This window comes from Asparagus officinalis, chromosome 8 (assembly GCF_001876935.1).
Source record: "Asparagus officinalis chromosome 8, Aspof.V1, whole genome shotgun sequence".
Classification (NCBI taxonomy): domain Eukaryota; kingdom Viridiplantae; phylum Streptophyta; class Magnoliopsida; order Asparagales; family Asparagaceae; genus Asparagus; species Asparagus officinalis.
The window spans coordinates 20,517,279-20,540,233 of record NC_033801.1 but is presented as its reverse complement, the minus strand read 5'-3'; the positions used below and the strand labels follow the sequence as shown (position 1 = coordinate 20,540,233).

Here is a 22,955-nt window from a genome sequence, read left to right as displayed (position 1 = left end):
GATTCTACAAACGAAGGAGTTACAATGAGCATAATAGAATGATGAATCAAAACATAAAATAAATGATGAATAAAACTCACCAACTCTGGGCATAACATCAGCCGACGTACCAACGCCTTCAGTTGGTCTCGCTTTTGTTGCAACCGGACTAATCTGGGGAGTGACAGTGACTTCTATCATCATAGGGTCCATAGGAGTAGAAGGTTGAGGTTCAAGAACTGATGATTCAAATCAACCTCAGTTCCTACCCATGGCACGAGTTTGCTACCCTCCAGTCGATCAGACGTACCAATGATTATAGTAGTATCAGTTCCAGCAACTGGTCCTATAATTCAAATACTTATATGGTTAATCAAGTTAAAATATATATGTATGCATATATGGAGTTTACAGAATAAAGGTCTTACTTCCAGAAGGACCTGCTTCTGTTGAACCGACTCCAACACTGGATTCCGTGGCTGCACCAGGAGTTTTCCCCGATAATAAGTCGGAGATATACTCATGGTCGCCTTCAGAGAGATTGAAATCGAGGTGATGTTCATTGAATTCCTCGACCTCTGTTGTATGCGTGGTCTCTCCTCCAACAGATTCGTGCATTGTGACATCTACAAAATGTGTTGAGTCGTAAATGACACATAAATTTAGACGAATTTGCTCAAAAAGACAATTAATTTTACCTTCGTTGGTCGGGGCTGATTCGAGAGCTCCACTACTGGTACCTGCTTCTTTTAATTTGACTAAAAGGAGAGAAAGCGCACAGGTCATTAGAGGAGGCACACGGTCCGACTCATTCATTTCTCGGATTTCTCTTCCGAGAGGAGAAAGATCAGTACCTGTGTCCGCAGCTGATGGATCAACGTCAGGAGTGGGTGGAACGTCAGCTGGTCCTTCTTTCAGAACATCTTGCATTTGCTGGACGAAGCTGGTCTCCTCAGTCTCCATACCTCCAGGAGAAGCAGCTCCAACTCGATATTCTCCCTCTTCTTGACTCTCTACAGAAATTGGAAATGAAATGAGTTCGAGCATTAAAAAAAAATGTAAGAGAGATAAAAATAAATAATTACCTAGTTCATCAGAAGAAACATTACGACCAGAGATATCTTCTACGGCAGAAAGATGAACGCGCGGTTTAGAAGCAGCTTTCTTTTGTTTCTTCGGTGGATGTGCTTCAGGACCTTCGTGACGACGTTTGGTGCGTAATTCAGTTCGAGGAGGAATTTGGGTTTGAGCTTGAGTGGAAGGTCGTGATCTTTGTCGACGAGCAAGAGGCACTTCATCCTCTTCATCCTCTTCGTCCCCACTGAGAATGTCTACCGTCATCCGATTAGGATAGGTCATGACGACCCTCTCTCCCCGTTTTCTCGAAGTAGCTTGTGATTGAGTAGGAGCAACAGATGGGCACACAAGTCCTCTTTCAAAGAAAGAATCAGGAAGACCCGTTCTTTCATCAGAACTTGAGCTAGTCTCACCCGCCTCCTCGGAAGTCTCCGTCTCCTCAGAGTCAAATTCTTCTTCACTACCAACTGAGCGAGCCGGTTCTTTTCCTTTCCTTGATGATTCAGCAGCCTCTTTTCCTCGAGGCGACATCACAGCTTCGCGAGACAGTTCCGCTGCTTGCCGTGGAGCTATTTTTTCCTCTGAGTCTGATATCCTCCTACGTCGAGTGACAATATTGGTAGCTATCAACCATTTACAAAAGAGGAAAGTCATCCGTAGAGGCGGCGTCTCTAAGGGGAGATCAAATTCAACATTGGTGCAGCCGGCAATGCTCCAAAACCAAGCTCTCGCCCCGTCGATAAGTCCACCTCGAAAGCTGAGGTGACGATTCGGGTTGCCGATGTATATCTGATCATACCCGAACTGACGGGCGAATCGACATGGAAGATAGGGTTCGATGTGGCAAACATCCCTTATCCTGAACAACAGATATCCAGGTCGAATATTCATCAACCATCTGAAGCACCCGACATCCAAAATGGTACGATTCTGCCTTGGGTCTTCAGCATCCACTAAGGTAGTGTTGTAAGTACCGGAGAACTGAGGGAAGCAAGGAAAAAATTCCCAACATTTGTGAATTTTAAACTGCCTCGTTATGTCCGGCTCTCGATGTTTGCTCCATTTGCAATTCTCGAGATTTTGCAACAGAGGGACACTGAGATCTACCGTATCAGGAGCCTCCATTAAATCTGGTCGATGAAGTACCAACCAGGCCATTAAGTAAGTATATGGCAGCTCCAGCTTCGGAACGGACAGGCTGGCGGAAGGTTTCTTTTTCTCCTGAGTAAATGCGGAGATTAGTTGCCGCAATCCACTATGAATATCGGCCACCATAGCGGGAAGCAAAGATAATTTGCGACCTGTAACTAGCTGGACGGCCGGATACAACACTTCCATTGGCATCGCATCTGCGGACTGATGAGGAACTACACATCTCTTTAACCATAAGGCTAGAAAACCCGCCAGCAGAGCAGTAGGGCTAATCGGAACACCAGCTTGCCACAGATAAGAGCGGAACTTAGTGCCGTGCAAAAATCCATCTTCTGAGCGCGAAGTATAAGATTGCGCGTTGGTTTTCTCTAACAGACGGTTAATTTCATCCGTACTCAAAGGAGACAATCCGCACACATCTGCCGAACGGACATCCAGGTTCTTGAAGAGGTAGTCAGCGAATTGTTTTAAGCTGACCTGAGGAGATTTCTTTCTGGCTTTGGGCTCCATCTCGGCCATGGCTATATGATAATGGCAAGTCAATTCCCATAAAGTATCATGAGTCACAGTTGAGCTATCTTTCATCTTGTTCAGCTGATTGCTAGTTGGAAAGAACTCTTGATAGGGAACATCGCCCATAGGCAAACCAGACACCTGCATCATTTCATGCAGTGGTAATCCGAGTTCCCCGTTCTTGGTAAAGAATGTATTAGTGTCCGGGTTATAGATCTCGAACAAGCAGAGGAAATGACCTACACTACTCTGTAGGCCATGCATGGTGGCACGAATCGGGACATCTAACCCTAATTCTGCTAACTCTCGCCCAAAGCGGTTTAACACATATCGGGTCATCCTGGTCCACCACCATTTGTCCCCAGAATAATGGACCCATCCATAGCATCTAAAAGTCTCTTTGGGTAATCTTTTGCCCGCTGCCGCTAACCGGTTCTTCACGGTGTTGGCTTGCACTATCTTTTCATTCTGAGGTATATTATCTTGTCCCAAGATACCCGGATGAAGCCCCCGCACATGAGCTCTTTCACTGGAGCCTGGGTTGGCTTCCTTCCCAATAAAACCACAATGAATACGCTCGTGATTTTCAGTCAACTTCCAGAACATCTCACGTCCAACTGATAGATTCCTGAACATTAATAGTGAGTGATCCCGGGGGATAAAAGGCAGATATAAGAATGAGGACCCATTCTGGTGCAACCATTGCGCAGGCTGGCAGAAAGCAATCTTCGGATCTTTTACCGAGTCACCAAATAAGAAATCTGGCTTCCTTATGCATTGATTCGAGTCTTGCTCCGAGATCAAGGGCGCATCTGTGATTAATCGTCGTAGAACACGACAACTACCTCGCTGGATTAATTCTCTATCACTTCCACTATAATCAGATTTAAACTGGGGAGAGGATTCAATTAACGGGATCCCCTCGTAATAAGAGTGGGTCACGCTACTCCGGCCAGTAATCACATCAGCAGTAAATGTGGTAGAAGGAAATCGGACTGATAAAAGAGGCATACACATAAATTGTGTAAGTGTCATCCTAAAATTTTAGAGAAAAACGGTATATCTCATTCTATAAGATATAGTCGTTATCTCATAACAGGTGTGACGATTTTCTATCCACCATATGTATAAAGGAGGTATGCGGGCATTATAACGGCATACCAAAACCTTTCAATACATATGGGATGATGTAAAATCGCCCCTGTGTATTATGAAGTGTGTTTTGTCAAAGCAAAACAAACACTTTTAAGCGTCGATCCCCTCAAAGGAGGATACCGGCTCTTCTCGAAGGTACCTCAAAGGATACAAACGAGGATCTGCAAGCAAAAATAGGAACATACATATGGAATGGACGAAATACAATATTTAAATTCGTGAAAAGGTGAAAGAAATATACCTCCACGTGAGGGTGCAGCAGGGGCAGCCTCCTCAGGGCTCTGAACAGTCGGTCGGATTCCCTTCCCTCGAGCTCTACGTGGCGACATGATGAGTATGTGATCTACATTGAAATCCAAGAGGAAGGTTAAGATTTTGAACATGAAATCGACAAAAAATAGGACAAATACAACCGAAATGATGCATGCACAGTCACAGTTGAAGGAGAGTCAAAATTTTGGAGAAAAGGGGAAGAACAAACCTTTGAAATCTGAGTGAAATCTTCCCAAACAAGAGCACCTCCCAAGTCGGCAACAAAGAGGAGAAGAAATAGAAGAAAACTGGTCGAAAATCGCCCAAGAATCGCCCAAAAAATCGCCAAAATCCGACGTAAAAAACCCTAAAACCCTAAGTCCCGACTTATATAGCAGCCGGGCGAGACAGGAAACTCTGTCTCGCTGAGCGAGACAGACAACTCTGTCTCGCCGAGCGAGACAGAAAACACTGTCTCGCCCAGCGAGACAGAAAACTCTGTCTCGCCGAGCGAGACAGTAAACTTTTCTGTTTTGCACTATGGAACAGTGGAATACTCCAATGGGTACACGAGTCTAAACTGTATTCCCACCCTCAACAGGAAGTTTCTGGAGAATATTAATCTGAATATTCTTAAGGATAACCTGAGGAATTCTCAATGGATATACCAATTCAATGGTAAACGCTGAATTCACAAGAGCAAGTATCAACTTCAATTCAAGATCTCGACAACGGTCAAGCGATAAACGCGACGCCGGGAGAACGTTAGCTATTCTACGAAGAACTGGATAGACTAACAGCAGAAGAGGTTAAACATTGAAGCCATTTACAAGTCCTTTCATACGATCTATTCAGCCAAGCATTGAAGGGATCGTAAGTAAAATCTATCTTATCCAAAGTATCCCATGCTCCTCTATAAAAGAATGAGTCTGGAATACTTTGGAGGGGGTATCTGTAGGCGTCAAAAAATGCTAATAGATATCCCAAGCATAGAGAAGATCACTCAAAAATTCACAAGAAAGGATTTCATACTGTTTTGGAAAAATCAAAACAAGTATGAACTGTCTCGCCAGCGAGACAGTCTTTGCTGTCTCGCCAGCGAGACAGTGTTGAAATAGTCAAAACTACATTTGTAACTGCCCTACACGTGTCCATTAACTGCCAAGGGACGTGGGAAACATCATGGGCGAAAATCACGTGGATAACTGCCAAAATAACGGAGTTTGAAACGTGAGAGAACAGTTACAGCGAGAAACTGCCATTTTCCGAGACAGCATTTACTGTCTCGCTGAGCGAGACAGCAAATTTACTGTCTCGCGGGTCGAGACAGCAAACGCTGTCTCGCCCAGCGAGACAGTAAACACTGTCTCGCCGTACTGACTTCTTCGATTGTTAAGTTTTTGCAGTTACAGACCCTTGAGGCTATAAATACCCCCCTAGGGTCACTTCTGACGAGGATCGAGCATTTGTTAGAGCATTCCAGAGCAGAGAGAGCAGAGATTTGGATTCTTTTCTTGCAACGCCTTGAAATTAAGCTTTGACTTGATTTTAAGAAGAACGACTATCTTACTTCGATAAGATATCGTTTCAATTTCTACTTCGATAACGAGGTTAGAATCATAAGCCCCCCTCTTCACGATCTGTGAATCGGCGGTCCACGAACCAAAGCGTTCCCGGCACAGGCAAAGTCCCACGAAAACGAGAATTGATAGACGATTTTCGTGTTTGTTTCTCAAGAGTTGTAATTTTTGATTTGTTGTGTAGAAAAAGTCTTATAAAAAGATTATTCTTTCGAATTTGTTGTAATCGAACAAAGTTATAATGAATTCCACAGCAGCGACTTTTGAACCAAACAAATGTCATCCCCCCAAATAGTTTCAGAGAATATAGTTAATGATGCTTGCTGATTGATCTTCCTATATATAGAAGATATACTGATATTTCCATAATCACAGCAGCCATTGAGGATGTTTAATAGGTTATCAACATTTCCAAATTTTATTCTCATTGTATCTCTTACTCTTAGCATTTGCTTCAACATCCATGAATCATTCTCTTTAGGTTGAACTTCCCAAATATTTTAGTTAAGCTAGTTCTATGTTTTGTTCATTATTTAATTCATTAAAAATGTCAGTACAATCAAACATAATTAGCTATAATTTGAAAACTTGGCATCATCATTGGGAGGATAAAAATAATTAAGTTGCCTTTAAATTTAGTGTCTAAATAATGAAGTCAATCATTCAATACTTATATTTATTTCTATATTATGTACCATGTTGACAAAACTTAGCAAATCCAAAGTATGATGCAATTTCAGTCAAAGTCATGGTTACTTGTAGGTGTTCTGTTTTCAAGCAAAGACAAAGGATAAGAACTAACAAACTCATGCAATTTCACTCAAAGACGAGAGCAAAGAAGTGAAGAACTAACAAATATCGATATGTGATTAAATAGTTATCGATATCTAATCCCTAGTAAGAAATAGTCCCAAGACTATAATAACAGCCTCCTCCCCTCCCTTGTTTGGTCCGGAATCTCTGGACTACTTTATTTTAATGGACTAAATGATCCGTTCTAATTCCCTTCAAATTTTGAACCTCGTCCCACTATGCCAATTTAAAGGATAAAGTGTTATTACCGCAAAATAATACTCAATCCAAACATGGCCTACAATTTTAGCTAGCTAGAGTTGACCTTAAATGGTTTTGAAAAGTTATTGAGTATACCGGTGGCAGAGAATGGGTTGAAGACAAGGGTAAACAGGGGGGGGGGGGGGAAGAAAACTAAAGTCGCCTGTTAGTTTTATTTGGGCTATTCTTTTGAAATTAAACCATAAGGACTGGTTACGAACAAATTAAGGGATCTAGTGGTCTTATTTCAATATGAATATTTGGGGGACTTATTTCAAAATAGATGAGACTTGGGATACCAATATCTCAAAATTTTACCTTTTTTGGCTTTTGACTCTTGTCATGGATTTTCTTTCTTTTTTCCCTTTGTTCTTAAAAATAAAAGGAGAAAAGTCCTCTTTTATTTTGCATTCCCAAGGTCTAATCCAGTGACCTTTTCATGCCACAGAGATAGCATTTGTATGCTTAATCCCTACGAGTTCCCTAAGGAATTTTTGTTACACAGCCTTTACGAATTGGAGTAAGGTTTTAATTACTGCTTAGTTTTCTCGACATCGAGAGTTGCAATTTGTCGATTGGTTATATGAACTAGAAAACCCACTCGATTACTAACAAATATATGCAACCTTGTGAAGTAACTCAAACTCAAACTGTTAATAAAGTTATGGAAATGGAATGGTTCGAGTCTTTTGGTATCATGATTATCACAAATGTTCATGCTGCTCAATCACCGCCTTTGTGAAGCTGTAGGTTCTTTCAGTTGCACTATAAACAGATGTATGGTTTGAGTCGTTTGGTATCATGATTATCATAACTTTCCATGGTGTTCAATCATCACCTTTGGTGTAGGTTCTTTCAGTCGCACTATAAACGGAAGACATGGTCATGAAATTTTAGCATTTCCACTTTGTTTTGGCATTTCAATTCCCATCTTAATTAGAAAGCATTTCATCATAATTCTTTGGGGATGGGTAGGTCAACAGTCCGTTCAGCATGATGCAGTAAACAAATCCATATGTTTTCTAGCTTTTCCCTTGTGAAATTGCAATGTTCACTTCTTTAATATTTTCTTGTTGCAGCTGTATATCCGACACCAACTTATACTGCTCCACTGTTGCCCCCAGTCCCACCGGACAGTGATAGCACAAACACAACTGTAAGTCATAGTACTCAATTCCGATCATCATTACTGTGTCTTCCAATTTGGCTTAATATTTCCTCTTTGCTACAGATATTTGTTGGTGGCTTGGACCCTAATGTCGGTGAAGAAGAACTGAAGCAGATCTTTTCACAATTTGGAGAACTTATCTATGTTAAGATCCCTGCTGGAAAGGGATGTGGCTTTGTGCAGTTCAGCACTAGGTACATTCGGAGTGGATCCACTCTTTTCTAAGACAACAATCTGAAATATGGAAATCATTTTATTATTCTTGCTCTCCGATATGTGTTTGCTTTCTTAGGTTTTGAGACCTGTTTCATGGTCTATCGTCCTTCCATGTTTTGGGAGATGCGTCCTCTTTTATAGGTAGCGTTGGCTGTTTGTCTGTGATCATTCTTAATGCAGACCCTCTTATTCACAAGAGATTGATGTGTCTTTTTTCCCTTTTCTTTGAATTTTTTATTGTCTTAAAATATTATGCATAGCCTGCAGATACCAGTCTTCCGACTCATAAAGATACTGCATTTCCTATTTCTGTTTTTGGGATCTCTTTATTGATCAGGTTTTATTATCTGGATAGTCTTTTATTGCATGTTCGTGTCTGTATGCTTAGCATTCTCTTTGTTTGTTTGCTTACCTTTGTCTTACTATGCAGGGCATCTGCTGAAGAGGCAATACAAAGGACCCATGGAAGCATGATTGGTCAACAAATTGTAAGGCTCTCTTGGGGTAGAAGCCCAACAAGCAAGCAGGTAAGCGTGATGCCTTTTGGCTGCTGTTTGCTGTCTTATGTTTTTTTTTCTTTTTTTGGTCAAGTTCGTCCATTTTCAATGTTATTTCTGGCAACCACTTGCTCTTATTATTTCTTCTTACTGGGAAGAGCTGGGATAAAACAGACCATAACAAGGATTATTTGTAAGTGGAAATGAACTTTTGCTTAGCTTAGTTTTTTCAAAAGCTGTAAGGAGCACATAAGTGTCATATTAGGGGTGCATTTTGTCCGGTTACAGTTTGGATATAGCATTTATAATATCTGTATCTGCTTACTGAAAACACGTGCGAATATGGATACATATTTCTTTCAGTAAGGAAAAGTCATTATCATATTAAAAAATGGAAATGGATATAGTTTGGATATTCACGAGTACGGCTACGGGTATGAATCGGATACTTGGAAACAGATATCACTTGGATATAAGAGAAACCAGATATTTAATTGCTCTATTTCGCATCAACGAGATGAAATTTAACTTTTAAAATTAGTGCACAATAGTTAACGCTAACAAGATAATCAATTGAACATGAAAATAAAAATACTTGCAAGTACTTTGTACTTCAAAGGAGTTTCATATCAACTACAAAACTGAGATGTTGTTTCTAGCAATTGAACATAAATTTGATTTAATAACAAATCAAAAACTTGGAAAACAACAAATTTATTAGTAGCATGTCAAAAGAATAAACAAAACAAAACAAATATGTTAGTTCCAGATAACTGACCCTTGTAAAAGATATCAAATATGGGGAATTCCTTTTATTTTATTTTATATTATTATTATTTTTTGGGTAAAGGAATTGGGAAAGACAGACTATGGGAAGAGAGGAAAGCTTTTGTCTTGAAGTGGGCACTTTTCGTCCTTTTTTTTGGAGCCTCGAACAGCAGCTGAATGACTAGACGGTAAAAAAGTCATGCGAATTTTTGAGGGCTTTTATAGTGGAGGGCTTTTAAATTTGGGTGCTGGGTTGTTGATTCGTTAAATGACCTGTTCACATCCGCATATCCGGGTTAGATTGGATCTTTTTTAACAAATTTGCATCTGGAACCAGATCCAATATAAAACTATATAGGTTATCTGTATCCGGATCTGACCGGTTCAAAACTTTCCTATCCGCATCCGAATTGCATGCAATTCGGATACGGATGCAGAGCGGGTCAGATTATCCGGACCATTTTGCATCCATATATAATATAGATCATTGTAGCTATTGGGCATAGTAATTAGTTCAATTGTTAATAATGTCGTTTAATTGTGGATAGCGTATTATTTATCTGTTGCATTATATGGATATATAACTTGGATTCTTCATGATGTCTAGAAGTTCTTGGATTAGATTGGCTTAAATTGTGCCATCTTCCCTGATGTCTATTATACTATAGTTGTGAATTGTGCACTTTATGTCACCTTTATTCTTCTCTACATTTATTACCTACCTGACCACTGAATTTGCATCATAAAACAAACATGTTCTTATTATAAACCTGTATGTAATTTGTTTATGATTGACCATATATTTGCATCTATTTTATGTGTAATGAAGAGTTGATGTCTTAAAGATTACTAAACGTTCTTACCGGTTTTCAGGATCAACCTGGTGCCTGGGGTCAACAAGCCGATCCAAACCAATGGGCATATTATGGTTATGGCTATGATCCTTATGGTTATGCAACCGCACAAGATCCATCTTTATATGCATATGGTGCTTATGCTGGATATGGGCAATACCCTCAACAGGTAAGAATCATATAACCTATCTAATTGGTTAGGGACTTTATTTTGAGGAACATGTTATTTAAGTGTTGGAGTAGCTATGTTCGTCGTGAATTTTTACATGTTTTTGTTACGTCAATTTGATAAATTTCCAACAAGTTTTTCCGAATTGTATGTTCAATTGATATTGGATTTTTATGCTGTTCTTCTGTTTGAATCACGCAATATGCTAAACTAATCAAGGGAATTCAAAATCCTTTGTTTTTGAAACAACCTCATGTTAAAGCACATGCTTGTAATTGTTTTATGTTGATGACTTCTTATAACTATTTTCTTTGTCCTTTAAGTTACATTTCCACTGATTTGGGTCTTGAGGGCAGTTATGTTGACATTGTTTATTCATTTGATCAGGATTCTGATGACATGCTTGCTTTCCCTGGCTTTTGTGGAACTGATCTGGGGAATGCAACTTCCCTTGTTTCAACACAGCTGGATGTTATTGTGCATGCTTGTTGTTTTTACTCAATGAGTTCTACAAATATCTTGTTTTCCTCTAAGGGGCTGTTTGGTTGGTTTCCTAAAAATCAAGAAAAGGAAAAGGGTATATGGAAATCAATAAAATATTATTTTCATCCATTTCCATCCCTAAAACTCACCACAACATCCAATAAATATTATTTTCATCCCACAACTCATCTCATATCATCTCCTAAAAATAAACCAAACACAAGAAATGAGTCACATCATCCAACTCATCTCATCTCCATCGCATCTCATCTTTAAAAATCACTCACATCATCCAATAATATGGTGACAACTTATCTCATCTCATTAACATTTCATTTCCACCCATTTCCTCCATAAATGCTAGGAAATCGATTTCCTTAAGTGTGGGTCACATCATCCAATAATATAATGACAACTCATCTCATCTATTTTCTTATTTTTATGAATGAACCAAACACAAGAAAAGAACCTATTACAGGAAATAAGTTTCTTATAATTTATTTTCTTATTTTTTTAGCCAACCAAACAACCTCAAAACAAATTTTCTTAAAAAATCACCCACATCATCCAATAATAATGTGACAACTCATCTCCCATTCTTTGATTTTCTTCTTTTTTTAGCCAACCAACCAATCTCAAAACAATTTTTCTTAGAAATAGGTTTACTATTCTTTGATTTCCCTCTTTTTTTAGGCAAACAAACAGCCCCTAATTCATATTCTCAACAGACTTTGGGTCTTGAAAGTAACCATTTGGATGATGTTTCTATTATGATAGTTTAGACACCATGACAATGACATATTGCTTTCCTGCTCTAGCCCAAAGAGAGGAGCATAAACATACATCAGGAAGCTTGTACGCATAAGACTTATGTGTATAGATGGAACAAATTTGGCAAAAGAGTATGAAACAAATTTGGCAAAAGAGTATGACCCTCAGATTACAATTGTAAAACTATTGCTCACCTTTATCTGCTCCATGACGTATAACTAGGGGTGTTATCGGAGCGGATACGGTTCGGATATGACACTTACCATATCCATATCCGTTTTTTATAAACGGATACGGATACGGATCATCTTCGGTAAGAAATAACATTAACCATATCCGCACTTATCGGAAACGGATACGGTTCGGATATTTAAAAATCGGATCGGATATGATCACGGATATAAACGGATATTCGACAAATATATATGAAAACAATTATCAAACATATATATGTGCATTAATACTAGAAAGATAGAAACCTCCGTTCAAATGTTTAGACAACGAAACTACAAGAAAATGCTTTACATGCTTGATATCCAAATTCAAAAAAGTAAACACTCAATAAGCGATGGCAATAATGAGAAAAAAATCTCGAGTAAAATACAACAAAATACACATTTGTACGAGTTAGTGGGTACATGAACACTCAACAAACTAAAAATTATATGCCTATATAATTTCTAGAATTCCAAACAGAGTTATATTGCTTGACAAATGAGCATAAAGTAGACAGATACTAAATTATATGCACATATATTTATACATCATAACTTGCTAAATCAATCTATACATGAAATAACTTATCTCTACTTAGCAAACTAATGGTAGCCATAGAAGTTCACTGGAAATCTATAGAAGACTGTACAACTATAAATGCTTTGTGCCTTTATTTAATAAGGACAACTAGAAGGAACTAGCTTGCAAGCATGAAAAATTGATTGCCAAGGAAGCAGAAGTTTCATCAATGACTTTGGATCAGAAATAATGGATTCTTGCTGCAGGCAACTTAAATAAAACAATGGTTTTGGATTACAAGTAATGCGTTTCTTGCATCAACAATTAAAATAAAAAAAATAATCAACATTAATAAGAACTAGTTAAACTTAACAATGTTTCAATGTGTTTAATCAATGAAACTTAAATCAGGTGAACGAAAAATTATCAGATTTATATGGATAACACCATAAAATTTCTCATGCAAATCTCACGAAAAATTATCAGATTTATATGTAGCATTCATATATAGCTTGAAGGGAATATAGTGTACCAAAAGCTTAAGTAAATGAACAATATCCCTTTACTAAGGTCGAGAGAAGAAATGACACGACCCTCTTAGCTTACAACGCGACTAACGCCCAAACACACAAAGCATGGACACCGCCAAAAGAGACGACAGGAGAAAAAAGGGCTGGAAAAAACCCGGCGAAAATGAGGCGGGCGAAGAGCTCAACCACGACGCCGGTGCGAAGAGGCCGAAGTGGCTGGACACTAAGGTAGACAGACAAAAGGCTGACAGTGGGTGACAGCGACGCGCTGGACCACGGATACCTGACGGCTAGATCCGACGAAAACGAAGCTGAATGAGTTTTGCACGGCACCGATGACGAACGACAAACGGAGAATGGCAAAGACGAAGAACGGCGAAGACGATGAAGACGGAGACTGGAGAACGGAGGATTTGACGAACGGAGACGGATGCTGGAAACTTTAGTGGCGGCTGGAGGTAGAAGAATGGAATGGGCTGGGAGTTTGGGAATAGGGTTACAAACTTACGGGTTTGGGTTAGCGGTTACGGGTTTGTAATTGTAATTTTGGGACCCGAATCATTATTACATTTGCGGATATCCGTATCCGCAATCCTCATATCCGTTTCCGAATCCGTATCCGAAAAAAAATCCGAAACTAGATCCATATCCGTATCCGTATTCGCCCGGTTTCAAAATTAGCTTAACATATCCGCATTCGTTCGGATACGGATGCGGATCGGTTCGGATATATCCGAACCGTTTGGCACCCCTACGTATAACTAATATGCAAAGCAACAAGCGATGTCTTCATTTGACTGGTGGTTTCTTTCCTATTCCACCTCCTATGGTTTTATAACAGACTGATGAATGTAGACAATGTCATAATGCAAAATTATAGGCTTGGCTGATACAGGAAATTTTTGAGTTTAGAAAGACGAGAAAAGAACTAATAAATCAAAATATGCGCGTGTGAAGAAACTGTAGATGTCACTATCTTCTAGTTTCATATTTGGAGTAAGCGGGTTACAGGAGGAAAATTGCATTTGAAATAGTACTTTCTAGCTTTAAAATTTTTTTATTTGGAGAACATAAAAGATGGGAGTAATGCAGAAGGAATAGAGAATGGAGAGAGGTACATGAGGATCTGGCTTTTATTCGAACTGTAGTGCTAATCCGTTATCTTTTTTGCAGCCACATCATTGTAGAGTAATGTGATGCCACATCTAAAAGACCACAATAGAATTCGCTGTTCTAGTTTTACTATCAAAATCTTCAAGCTAGTACTTAGTAGAGCAGTATCTTTCTGAACTTGTGAGCTTTGATTTGAAAACTGGAATTCTCTGCCACGAATAGTCTTCTATTGAAAACTGGCTTCAAAAAAATAAAAGAAAACCATTGTTGACTAGCTGAGTCAATGATTTTGAAGCCTGTTATGACTTCAAAGTTTGGATATCGAAATTGTGATTAGAAATGAGAAATTTGATGATGTTTTAGTTTACGTGTTTGTTTTTTATGTTTTTTTAACAAATATTATATCAGGGCTTGTGGTGTAGTATTAAACGATAACAGTTCCTATTATCCTGTTAGTGTCTTCAAATATATGTCTGTTCTCTGTCCACATGAACATTATCAATGCATGCTGTTACCTAAACATGTATTCAAATATATTTAGTTGATGTGTTTGATTTTTATGTTTTTTAAACAAATAATATAACAGGGCTTGCACAGTAGTATTAAAGGATAACAGTTTTATTATCCTGTTACATGTCTTCAAATATATTTGTCTCTTCTCTGTCCACATGAACACTATCAATGCATGCTGTTACCTAAACAAGGACAATGAATAACTTCCAACTGTATAAGAGATAGTGAATCCTATTAGACCTGCTCTGTTTGTACCGTAGACCATTCAACCTGTGTATCCTTTACCCATACCACTAACCAAAGCATCAGGTGTTACTGTTTGAAGATAATTTTTTATTGCTTTTGTTAATGGCTACTTTGAAAAATCCAATTAATTGGAGTCGTTCATGCATATATAATAAGAGGGAAGTGGGCAAAAGTTTCGTCAAAACTACTTGAGATATTGAAGTATAAATGCGCAACAAATTTCTCTCTTGGCAATTGATTTCTTAAAAATTTCCCATCAAGCTTATAGTCTAAAAGCTCAATAATGTAGACCTATTCAAAGATTACTGTTTTTGTTGGTTATGGTGCGCATTATTTTTCTTTTTTCCTGGAAGTAATTTCAAAACATGAAAACATCCCTTTTGCATGTTTTTCACGTTGCTTTTCAGCAGAGTTTGTTCATCTATTTTATAATTATTAATCACTCATTATCTGGAGCTCATAAGCATGTTGAGTGCATCATGTCCAAACCTATTTGTGTGCTGTTATCGCTTGCACAAGTGCCACTAGGCAATGTTCTGGGGCAGTCCAAGGGTATGATCTGTGTTATTCATCTGATATCTGCGCCTTTATAAGACAAAGAAGAGATCATGCGACTGAAATCTTTTCATGTTTATCAACTGGTCTCCTTCTATTCAAGTACAAAATTGTAGTCATAGTTTAACCACTCGAAGCAACGCGAATGGGTATCATGATGAACAGCGGACTATCCATTGAGATGGTCCATATATGTATGTGTACTAGACTACTAGTACGTTTGCAACCTTGTATCAACTTATATCCTGTATCTCTTACTGTTAATCTGTAGTAGTTTGCTTCATTTGCCTTGACATTGAAATTTATTTCAACCACTTGATGTGGTAAGGGGACCATAATGAATTTATGTGGTGTATCCATTCTAATTGTTTCAGATTTATATTCAAATAAATTTATATAGTATTAAATGCCTATGTATATTTATAAAAAGTTAAGTTGAATCAAATCCATAAATCGTAAGCTTCAGCTGCTGCAGATCTCATTGAACGTTGATAATTCTCGAGCACACTACTATGAAATAAGAGGTACCATATATGGGGAGAGTTAAAGTCCAGTTAGTGAAAGGGCCATGCCGATTAGTCTATATATTAAGGAAATCACCTATTGTGATGAAATGACATGAGTAATCCATTCTGATAATAAATTTACTACTAAATACTAATGATGAATAAAAGGAGAAGGTATTAACACGTACACCTCTTTTACATAGTTATATTGATTTCGAAATTAAAGTGGCCACTATATTCACCTAGACTGTGGCTTGGATGGCACTATACCTGCATATACTTACATATTTGTGCATTGATTGTAGACTGTCCCGGAGGGAACATTAGTGTATTGAATGAAAAAAAGCTCTGTTTTTTCCGGTTTTTATAGTCAGAAAGTTTGACTGGGGAAGTCGAAGGAGTGCAGTTCTAGCATCAACCTTGTTCCTGTTTAAAAGTTTGGTGGGGAAGCAGAAAAGCAGTTTTCAGACTAACGTATTACTGCTTGGTATTTTGGTTTTGCTTAACTTGTATTTTCTAATCTTTACAGTTTTATAATGGCATAACATAGAGTTCCAATGTTAAAATGTAGTCATGGTTTACAGGCATAACCACAGCCATGTCATCCGGAGTTTTGCCGTATTATTTAAAATAATCAGTAATCCTTTTAAGATACTACGTAATTTTGACATATTTCAGGTTGAAGGTTTGCCGGATATGACAGCAATGGCAGCTGCAGTGCCGACTGTGGAGCATAGAGAGGAACCCTACGATCCATTGGCTATACCTGATGTTGATAGGTCAGTAGCATCAATTATTCTCTGTTATCATTTTGTTATCTTGTATTTATCAGCATAGCGATTCTTCTGTTTTTTCAGATTGAATGCTTCTTACCTTGCTGTTCATGGAAGTTCGTTACTGGGAAGGCCTTTATGGTTGAAGACATCAGCTCTACCTCAGCAAGCTTAGCTTTTCATGTGCTAGTCTTCAGTTAAATGTTCGCTATTTTCTCAAAGGTTTAAATGGTCTCTGCTTGTTTAAGGGAGTCTGTGAACGAGGGGCGACGTCCACAAGTTTGCTGACAACATCTTGCCAGGACGGATGAAGATGAAACTCAGGCCTTCTATGTACACAAAGCTTATGAACACGAAAATCAGGCCGACTACAGTGTATAATGGGTGTCACCTGGACTAGTCGTCGTATTCCCCAGTAATATTCTGTAGTCAACATGTATTATATAATCAAATCTGCGTACTGTCATGGTGGTATGTCTGGTTTGATTCTCTTCATCAAGGTTACAGATTAGGTGTTACTTTCTCTAGTTATGTAAGAGCCACTGGTTAGAAGTCTTCTAGAAAATTGAAGAAGCATAGAGCACTTTTTGTATGCGCCCAACTTGGCTTGGTTCTGAAATTGATGATCCCCGGCAGAACATAGTGTAATGCTATTATTCACTTCAAGTTGATGTGCTTCCAGTTATTTTGAAGGGAATGGTGATGCTAACGTAGTTTCCATCACCTTTGCGAGTAATTCTTAGGCAGAACTTTGTTGGTTCACATCATGTTACTCAACTACCTCCTAGTTTGGCATGAAATTTTTGTAAAAGTTTGGCTACGTTTGCGGTCATGCGCTTGTACTCTATATATTCCTTATGGAGAGAACAATCAATTAACTTGTACTCTATATGAGAAAAAAAAATTCGTGATCCAATCATGAAACAACAAATAAATCCATCATATATCCATGGAAAACTTCGTAGCATAGTAGCTAACTCACGTACCTCATAGTTTCGCAGTCATAATAACGGAGGCAGAACTAATTAATCTAGTCTGTCAAAATGGTGCGGGAAGCTACATCGCGCGCGCGTACGGAGAATCGATCCCGTCGACCGACTCGGTCTGATGTCCCTAACGAACCCCGGATCCGTGGACCGTGACCCTCACGTGCGCGCGCACGTGAACTCAGCTCCCGCCCGGCGGTGGGCCCCACAGAGACCTCCAACGGTCGAGAAACTCTCTAACGTTTCTGAATAATATTGCCCTCTTTAAAGGACTGGACGCCTCCTCCCCCAACGTCTCTTTCCCCCCCTCGTTCAAACTCTCCTGGTCTCTTACTTCTAAACGAACTAAAAAATCTCGCCAGCGCCGCCCGATGGAGCCCGCCACATCGACTGAAGAACATCATTCCGATTCATCAGGGACGAGCTCTACGAGCACATCAACCCCCCAAGTGCTCGACCTCTCCGCCCCCGACTCCCCCCTCGACGCCGCCGCCCGCCGCCTGGTTCTTGCCGCCCAGACTGCCGCCACCCGGAGACATTCCGAAGATTTTCGCGAACCCTCTCCGTCCCCAAAACCAACGAGGCCGAACACCCAGAGGTACGCTCACCATTTCGGCCCCGCTTCTTGACTTGCCCCCTTTCGTTTCTTGATTTGGTGTTTTTCTTCGTTCTCTGTCCCAAGCTTGAAGAGGCGAGGAGGGGGGGTCGTGTCTGTACTGCTGCCGCCTTTGCCGGCTAAGGACCCTGAGAGCGGGGGTAAAGGGAAGAGCAAGAAGTTTAGGGAGGATTCTGAGAATCAAGATCCTAACGGTGATGCCTCCGGGCCGGTGAAGGCGGCTTCGAAGGCAGCGGTGAAGTCGAGCGCCCGAGCAAGAAGCATGGCCGATGCAGGGGAGGAGGAAGTGCCGAGGCTGAGGAGCACGATGTCGCGCGAGGAACTTTTGTTCTCGGGAGGGATGTTTGGGCAGATATCGAGTTCTGTCAGGAGATCAAGAGTGCTCGCGTGCGGAGGAGAAGAGCTCTGCGCCGGCCGCGGCGCGGAGAGGTGAAGGAAGTGAGAAGGAGTGGAGGTGGCGAGAGAGAAATTCTGGTGACAAATCAAATTTGAAGTAATACAGAGCTAAACATAGTGTTTGAGGTCTTTAATTGCGCCCCTAAATTTGCTCAAATGGCCACCAAAAAAAAAAAAAAAAAAAAAAACCCATGTTAGCATAATAGTTTAGTCCCACATTTGACTAAAGGAGGCTCTATAATGCATTTCATGCTTGAAACTGCACTAATAATCTCATCATACATTTGCTTCACCAAATATGTATACATAGTAGTATTAGCTTCTCTTTAAAGCTTAGTTTACTGTCGTAATAGCAGAGACGCTATAACTGTAGGCAATTCTATCGCTGCAGAGAAAATGATGGACCAGCAAAAAGCAGCAACGAGAAGTTCTCAGTACTGAAAGAAGTGAGAGCATGCCCCCCTACTCCTCAGAGGATCCCCTCCCCTTCAAACCGCCGCCCTCGCAAAGCCGGAACTAATCCTGCAAGCTCTCCTCTGAGTAAACCTCTCAAACCTAAAGTAAGTCCTAGTAACTGATCTTGGCTTTTTTTTATGTGATTGATTCGAGGATTTGATTGTAGTGCAACATTTAAAACTTCATTGTTTACATCAGGAGAGGGGGATACTGAAGGAGCTGGATCAGAGGAAAGAGGAGGAGAAGAAGCCATTGGTTTCTAAAGATGAAGAATGCAACAGGGCTACTGATGTTGGTCATGAGGGAGGTGAAGGTAGTTCGATGGATATGTTTTGGTTCTTCAAGCCTTGCACTTATTTGGTCAAGTGAGTGAGTTTTGTGTTCTCATGAATTGATATGATACAGTGGTAAATTACTGAGAGACTGGGGGATACATGTTCAAAATAATATATAGGTGATTCATTATTTGTTTTAAAAAAAATCCATAGTTTTTTTTAAAGGATGTGTGAAATTGTTACCAATAGTTGATAGGTGATTCGTTATTTGTTCTGAAGGATGTGCGAAATTGTTACCAATTCGTTATTTGATTCGTTGTTTGAAATCAAGTGTAGTGTTCTTTATAGGTTCTTGATTACATAAGGGAGTTATTCTACTTCTTGAATGATTTCAATCACTTTGATGTCTCACTTTCGAGTTTATTTTGGTGTAAATGTTCTTTTTGGTGGTCATAAAATGTACTTCTCGAATGATTTCAAGCGCTTTGATGTCACACTTTCGGGTTTATTTTGGCGTAAAATGTTCTTTTTGGTGGTTACAATTGCATATATTAGTCGGAAGGCTTACGTTTATGACCAAAATTTGAGTATCACAGAAAATTCAAGCTTTTAAGTTTAGGTCAAAAAATTTCTTATAACGCTTCCATTTGAGGGAAATGCAATCAACAATTGCAATATAGTGTAGCTGTGGAAGGCTTGTAGGGTATCATCATTAATGTTATGGACAATAACAATTGGCACTTTTCCTACTACTGCGAACCCTATAAACTTTCATGAACAAGGCTTAGTGCAATATATCAAGATCTGAAAATTTCTAATCATTGAATTATTATTACCTTAGTAACTCCTTATTACATTCCTTCTTTGTATTATTACCCTTCCCTTGTGGGTCAATTGCACATATACTTCATGTAGTATGGTATTGTGGAACTTATTAGCCATGTAGTTTGATAAAATTTGACATAAATATAACTGTTTATTAAAAAGAAGGCTACAATACACCTATTTTTCTTGAGGTATTCCTTTTATTAAAAAATAATAATTTCATCTTTAAAAAATATTTTGGTGGGTAACATGCACCTCCATCACCTAAGTTCTATTTCATTAGTACATGCATTTTCTAATTCCGTGATAGCACAGCTCATAATTAATTTTTAAATGTTAGTAAGAATCGCATGATGATAGATTAATTAGAATTAGAAACTTGTTAAAAGGAACGTTCATAAGAGATTCTCGTATGAGTTTTAGATTTAACCAAAAAGATAAATGAATCACATGACACAAAACAACATATATATTATTAGCGAAATAAAAATAAAAATTAAAATAAAAAACATTACCTTTTTACCACACTCATGAAGTTCCAATGGAGTTTCGTCTATTTTTGTAATAAAGATAAACGATAGTATAAGATATTGTAGGTTGAATATGATGATGGTGAATTTTTACAGTAATTTATTAGAGAAAGTGGCTATGAGTTGAGAATTTAAATGGGTTTGTATGAGAATTAATATGTTAATGATGGGTTATAAAAGTATAATTTAATTCATAATATTATTTGGGGGTTCTAAATAGTGAATATTTTTTATCGCTTCATTAATACGGTACAAATATGACTTTTCATATTATCAATATTATCATATTATTGATTTGGATTGTAAAGAAATAGATTTTTAATATCCAAAATTCTAAAAAGTTATCATGTGGCAACTACAGGACATCGCTTTCGTGTATAGATAGATTTTAGAAGAAATTTTCAAAAAAGACCCAATCCACAAAAATCAACGCATTCCAAACTTTATTACAGAAATTGATCTAGTTTCTGGCCACATCAGCATCGTGGCCAGAAATTGGGCCGTTTTAAACAAAAATCAAATTCTTAATTAGTTGGGGTTGACAACCCCAACTAATAAGGACTACCCTTTACTATCCTTAGAAGCTCTTCGTGATTAGCAGAGCTAAAAAAGCCGGGGTTGCGAAACCCAACTATTTTGCTAGGGGTTCCTAACCCCGACCATTTGGCAGACCGTTTCTCTTATGGTGCACGAAATGGTTAGTGTTTCTAACCTCGACCATTTGGCAGAAACCCTCCCCCTTTGGTGTACCCTTGGGACAGAAATGGTCGGGGTTTCCAACCCCGATCATTTGACACAGACCTTCCAGCGCACAGACTTGCTAAAAAATCTCCTCTCCATTTGACAGAGACCTTCCAGCGCACAGACTTGCTAGAAAATCTCCTCTCCTGCTAACATATACCAATCCTCGATTAAAATTGTCAAGTTTAACACAAACTCTCTTTCTACACGTATATCAATCCATAATTAATTTCAATCACAAATAAACACATATCTTTATATCTATATTACATCTATAACCAATTTCAAACAAAAACATAACATGTAACTCACTAAAAATCTAATCATAATCATAGCGTCCAACTAGCATTTCAAACATAAACATCACCAAACAAGCAATATTGAAATTTAACAAATATTTAGAACTCACTTTCCTCTCGCTCTTCCTCTTCTTCCTCTCCCCCTTCCCAGTTCGCTTTCAACATGATCTTGGATGATCTCATCGTCCGGTTGTGTGTGAACTTGTGAGCGCATAACATCCTTGTCGACTTGTACCTGCTGTGAACATCTGGCTTGAGCCTGCTATGAACATCTGGCTTTGTCATGTGCACGACTTGAGCCAGCCCTCGTGCGTCCTCGGACCCGTTGATGCTCGTACCCTATGACTCGTTCGTGACGTCCATCACGATTTGCATGACGTGTCTTTCTAAGAGTGAACCGAATCTTTCCTATGATGCGAACAAATGCGTTCCTTGCCCCTGGCTTGGTAGTCGATCTTAATGCATCATGTGCAATAGAAACAACCTCATCGAGTTCTTGTACCTATAAGATAAAAAGCGGAAGAGGATTATAAGCAATTGGATGATAATAAAAATAATAATCACAAAATAATTGTATATTTTGCCTATCTACTTACCAATTCTCTCTCAACTAGACCTCTCGGTCTGCTTACCAATTCTCTCTCAATTGGACCTCTCAGTATGTACTCCTTAGGTGCTTTACTCTCACTAAATATCCATCGGTGAGTTATCCCCTAATACTAACGTAAGTACACATCTAGCTCTGGTGCGTCAGCTCTCTCCATCACTACAACATCCTTCCTCAACTCCTAATTCTTAATGTAAGATTGACGAATTATCTCCCAATTTTAGTGATGTGCTCATTTTCAGAAATTTCGCTCTATTCTTTCTACATGATCTAGAATATGTTGCTTTAATCCAAATTGTCGAAGCACACGATCGAGTATGTGCATTTAGACAATCTCAAAATATATAATCGGTACTCGGGCACGCCATATATCTTCACCATCTCTACAAATATCTGGTAGTGAAGCTAAAACCAGTTCATAGGGCATCCACTTGACCTATAAAGAAAATTATGAAATTTTTTACATATCAGTAACATATGATATATTGATTGAATATAGTTAGATATTATGATTTTATACATGTTCATCCTCCATTCGATCAAGCTCGTTTATGCAAAAATTTTCA

At 38.8% G+C, this 22,955-nt stretch overlaps 3 protein-coding genes across 3 annotated transcripts; 2 read left to right on the top strand and 1 right to left on the bottom strand.

Annotated features, from left to right (window-relative positions):
- Nucleotides 180-1,710, bottom strand: LOC109820981. The gene is made up of 4 exons (XM_020387177.1): nt 834-1,710; nt 678-737; nt 408-605; nt 180-325 (listed from the first exon to the last, which is right to left on the bottom strand). Exons 1-4 carry the CDS (start codon nt 1,708-1,710, stop codon nt 180-182), a joined length of 1,281 nt encoding a protein of 426 aa, XP_020242766.1.
- Nucleotides 7,785-17,343, top strand: LOC109819498 (polyadenylate-binding protein RBP47B'-like). The gene is made up of 6 exons (XM_020385239.1): nt 7,785-7,917; nt 7,993-8,123; nt 8,576-8,672; nt 10,284-10,433; nt 16,564-16,664; nt 16,743-17,343. The coding sequence occupies exons 3-6, from the start codon at nt 8,616-8,618 to the stop codon at nt 16,831-16,833; spliced, it is 399 nt and encodes a 132-aa protein (XP_020240828.1). The 5' UTR covers nt 7,785-7,917; nt 7,993-8,123; nt 8,576-8,615; the 3' UTR covers nt 16,834-17,343.
- On the top strand, nt 18,523-19,810 carry LOC109820980. The gene is made up of 4 exons (XM_020387176.1): nt 18,523-18,569; nt 18,613-18,753; nt 19,048-19,216; nt 19,311-19,810. Exons 1-4 carry the CDS (start codon nt 18,523-18,525, stop codon nt 19,479-19,481), a joined length of 528 nt encoding a protein of 175 aa, XP_020242765.1. The 3' UTR covers nt 19,482-19,810.

Coding starts and splice junctions, on each gene's coding strand:
- LOC109820980 (XM_020387176.1), top strand. CDS start 18,523: ATGGCCGATGCAGGGGAGGAGGAAGTGCCGAGGCTGAGGAGCACGAT. Junction 18,570..18,612: donor CCGAGGCTGAGGAGCACGAT/GTCGCGCGAGGA, acceptor ATGTTTGGGCAG/ATATCGAGTTCTGTCAGGAG. Junction 19,217..19,310: donor GTAAACCTCTCAAACCTAAA/GTAAGTCCTAGT, acceptor TGTTTACATCAG/GAGAGGGGGATACTGAAGGA.
- LOC109819498 (XM_020385239.1), top strand. CDS start 8,616: ATGATTGGTCAACAAATTGTAAGGCTCTCTTGGGGTAGAAGCCCAACA. Junction 8,673..10,283: donor GAAGCCCAACAAGCAAGCAG/GTAAGCGTGATG, acceptor ACCGGTTTTCAG/GATCAACCTGGTGCCTGGGG. Junction 10,434..16,563: donor ATGGGCAATACCCTCAACAG/GTAAGAATCATA, acceptor GACATATTTCAG/GTTGAAGGTTTGCCGGATAT.
- LOC109820981 (XM_020387177.1), bottom strand. CDS start 1,710: ATGACTTTCCTCTTTTGTAAATGGTTGATAGCTACCAATATTGTCACT. Junction 738..833: donor TCCATCAGCTGCGGACACAG/GTACTGATCTTT, acceptor CTCTCCTTTTAG/TCAAATTAAAAGAAGCAGGT. Junction 606..677: donor ATCAGCCCCGACCAACGAAG/GTAAAATTAATT, acceptor CACATTTTGTAG/ATGTCACAATGCACGAATCT.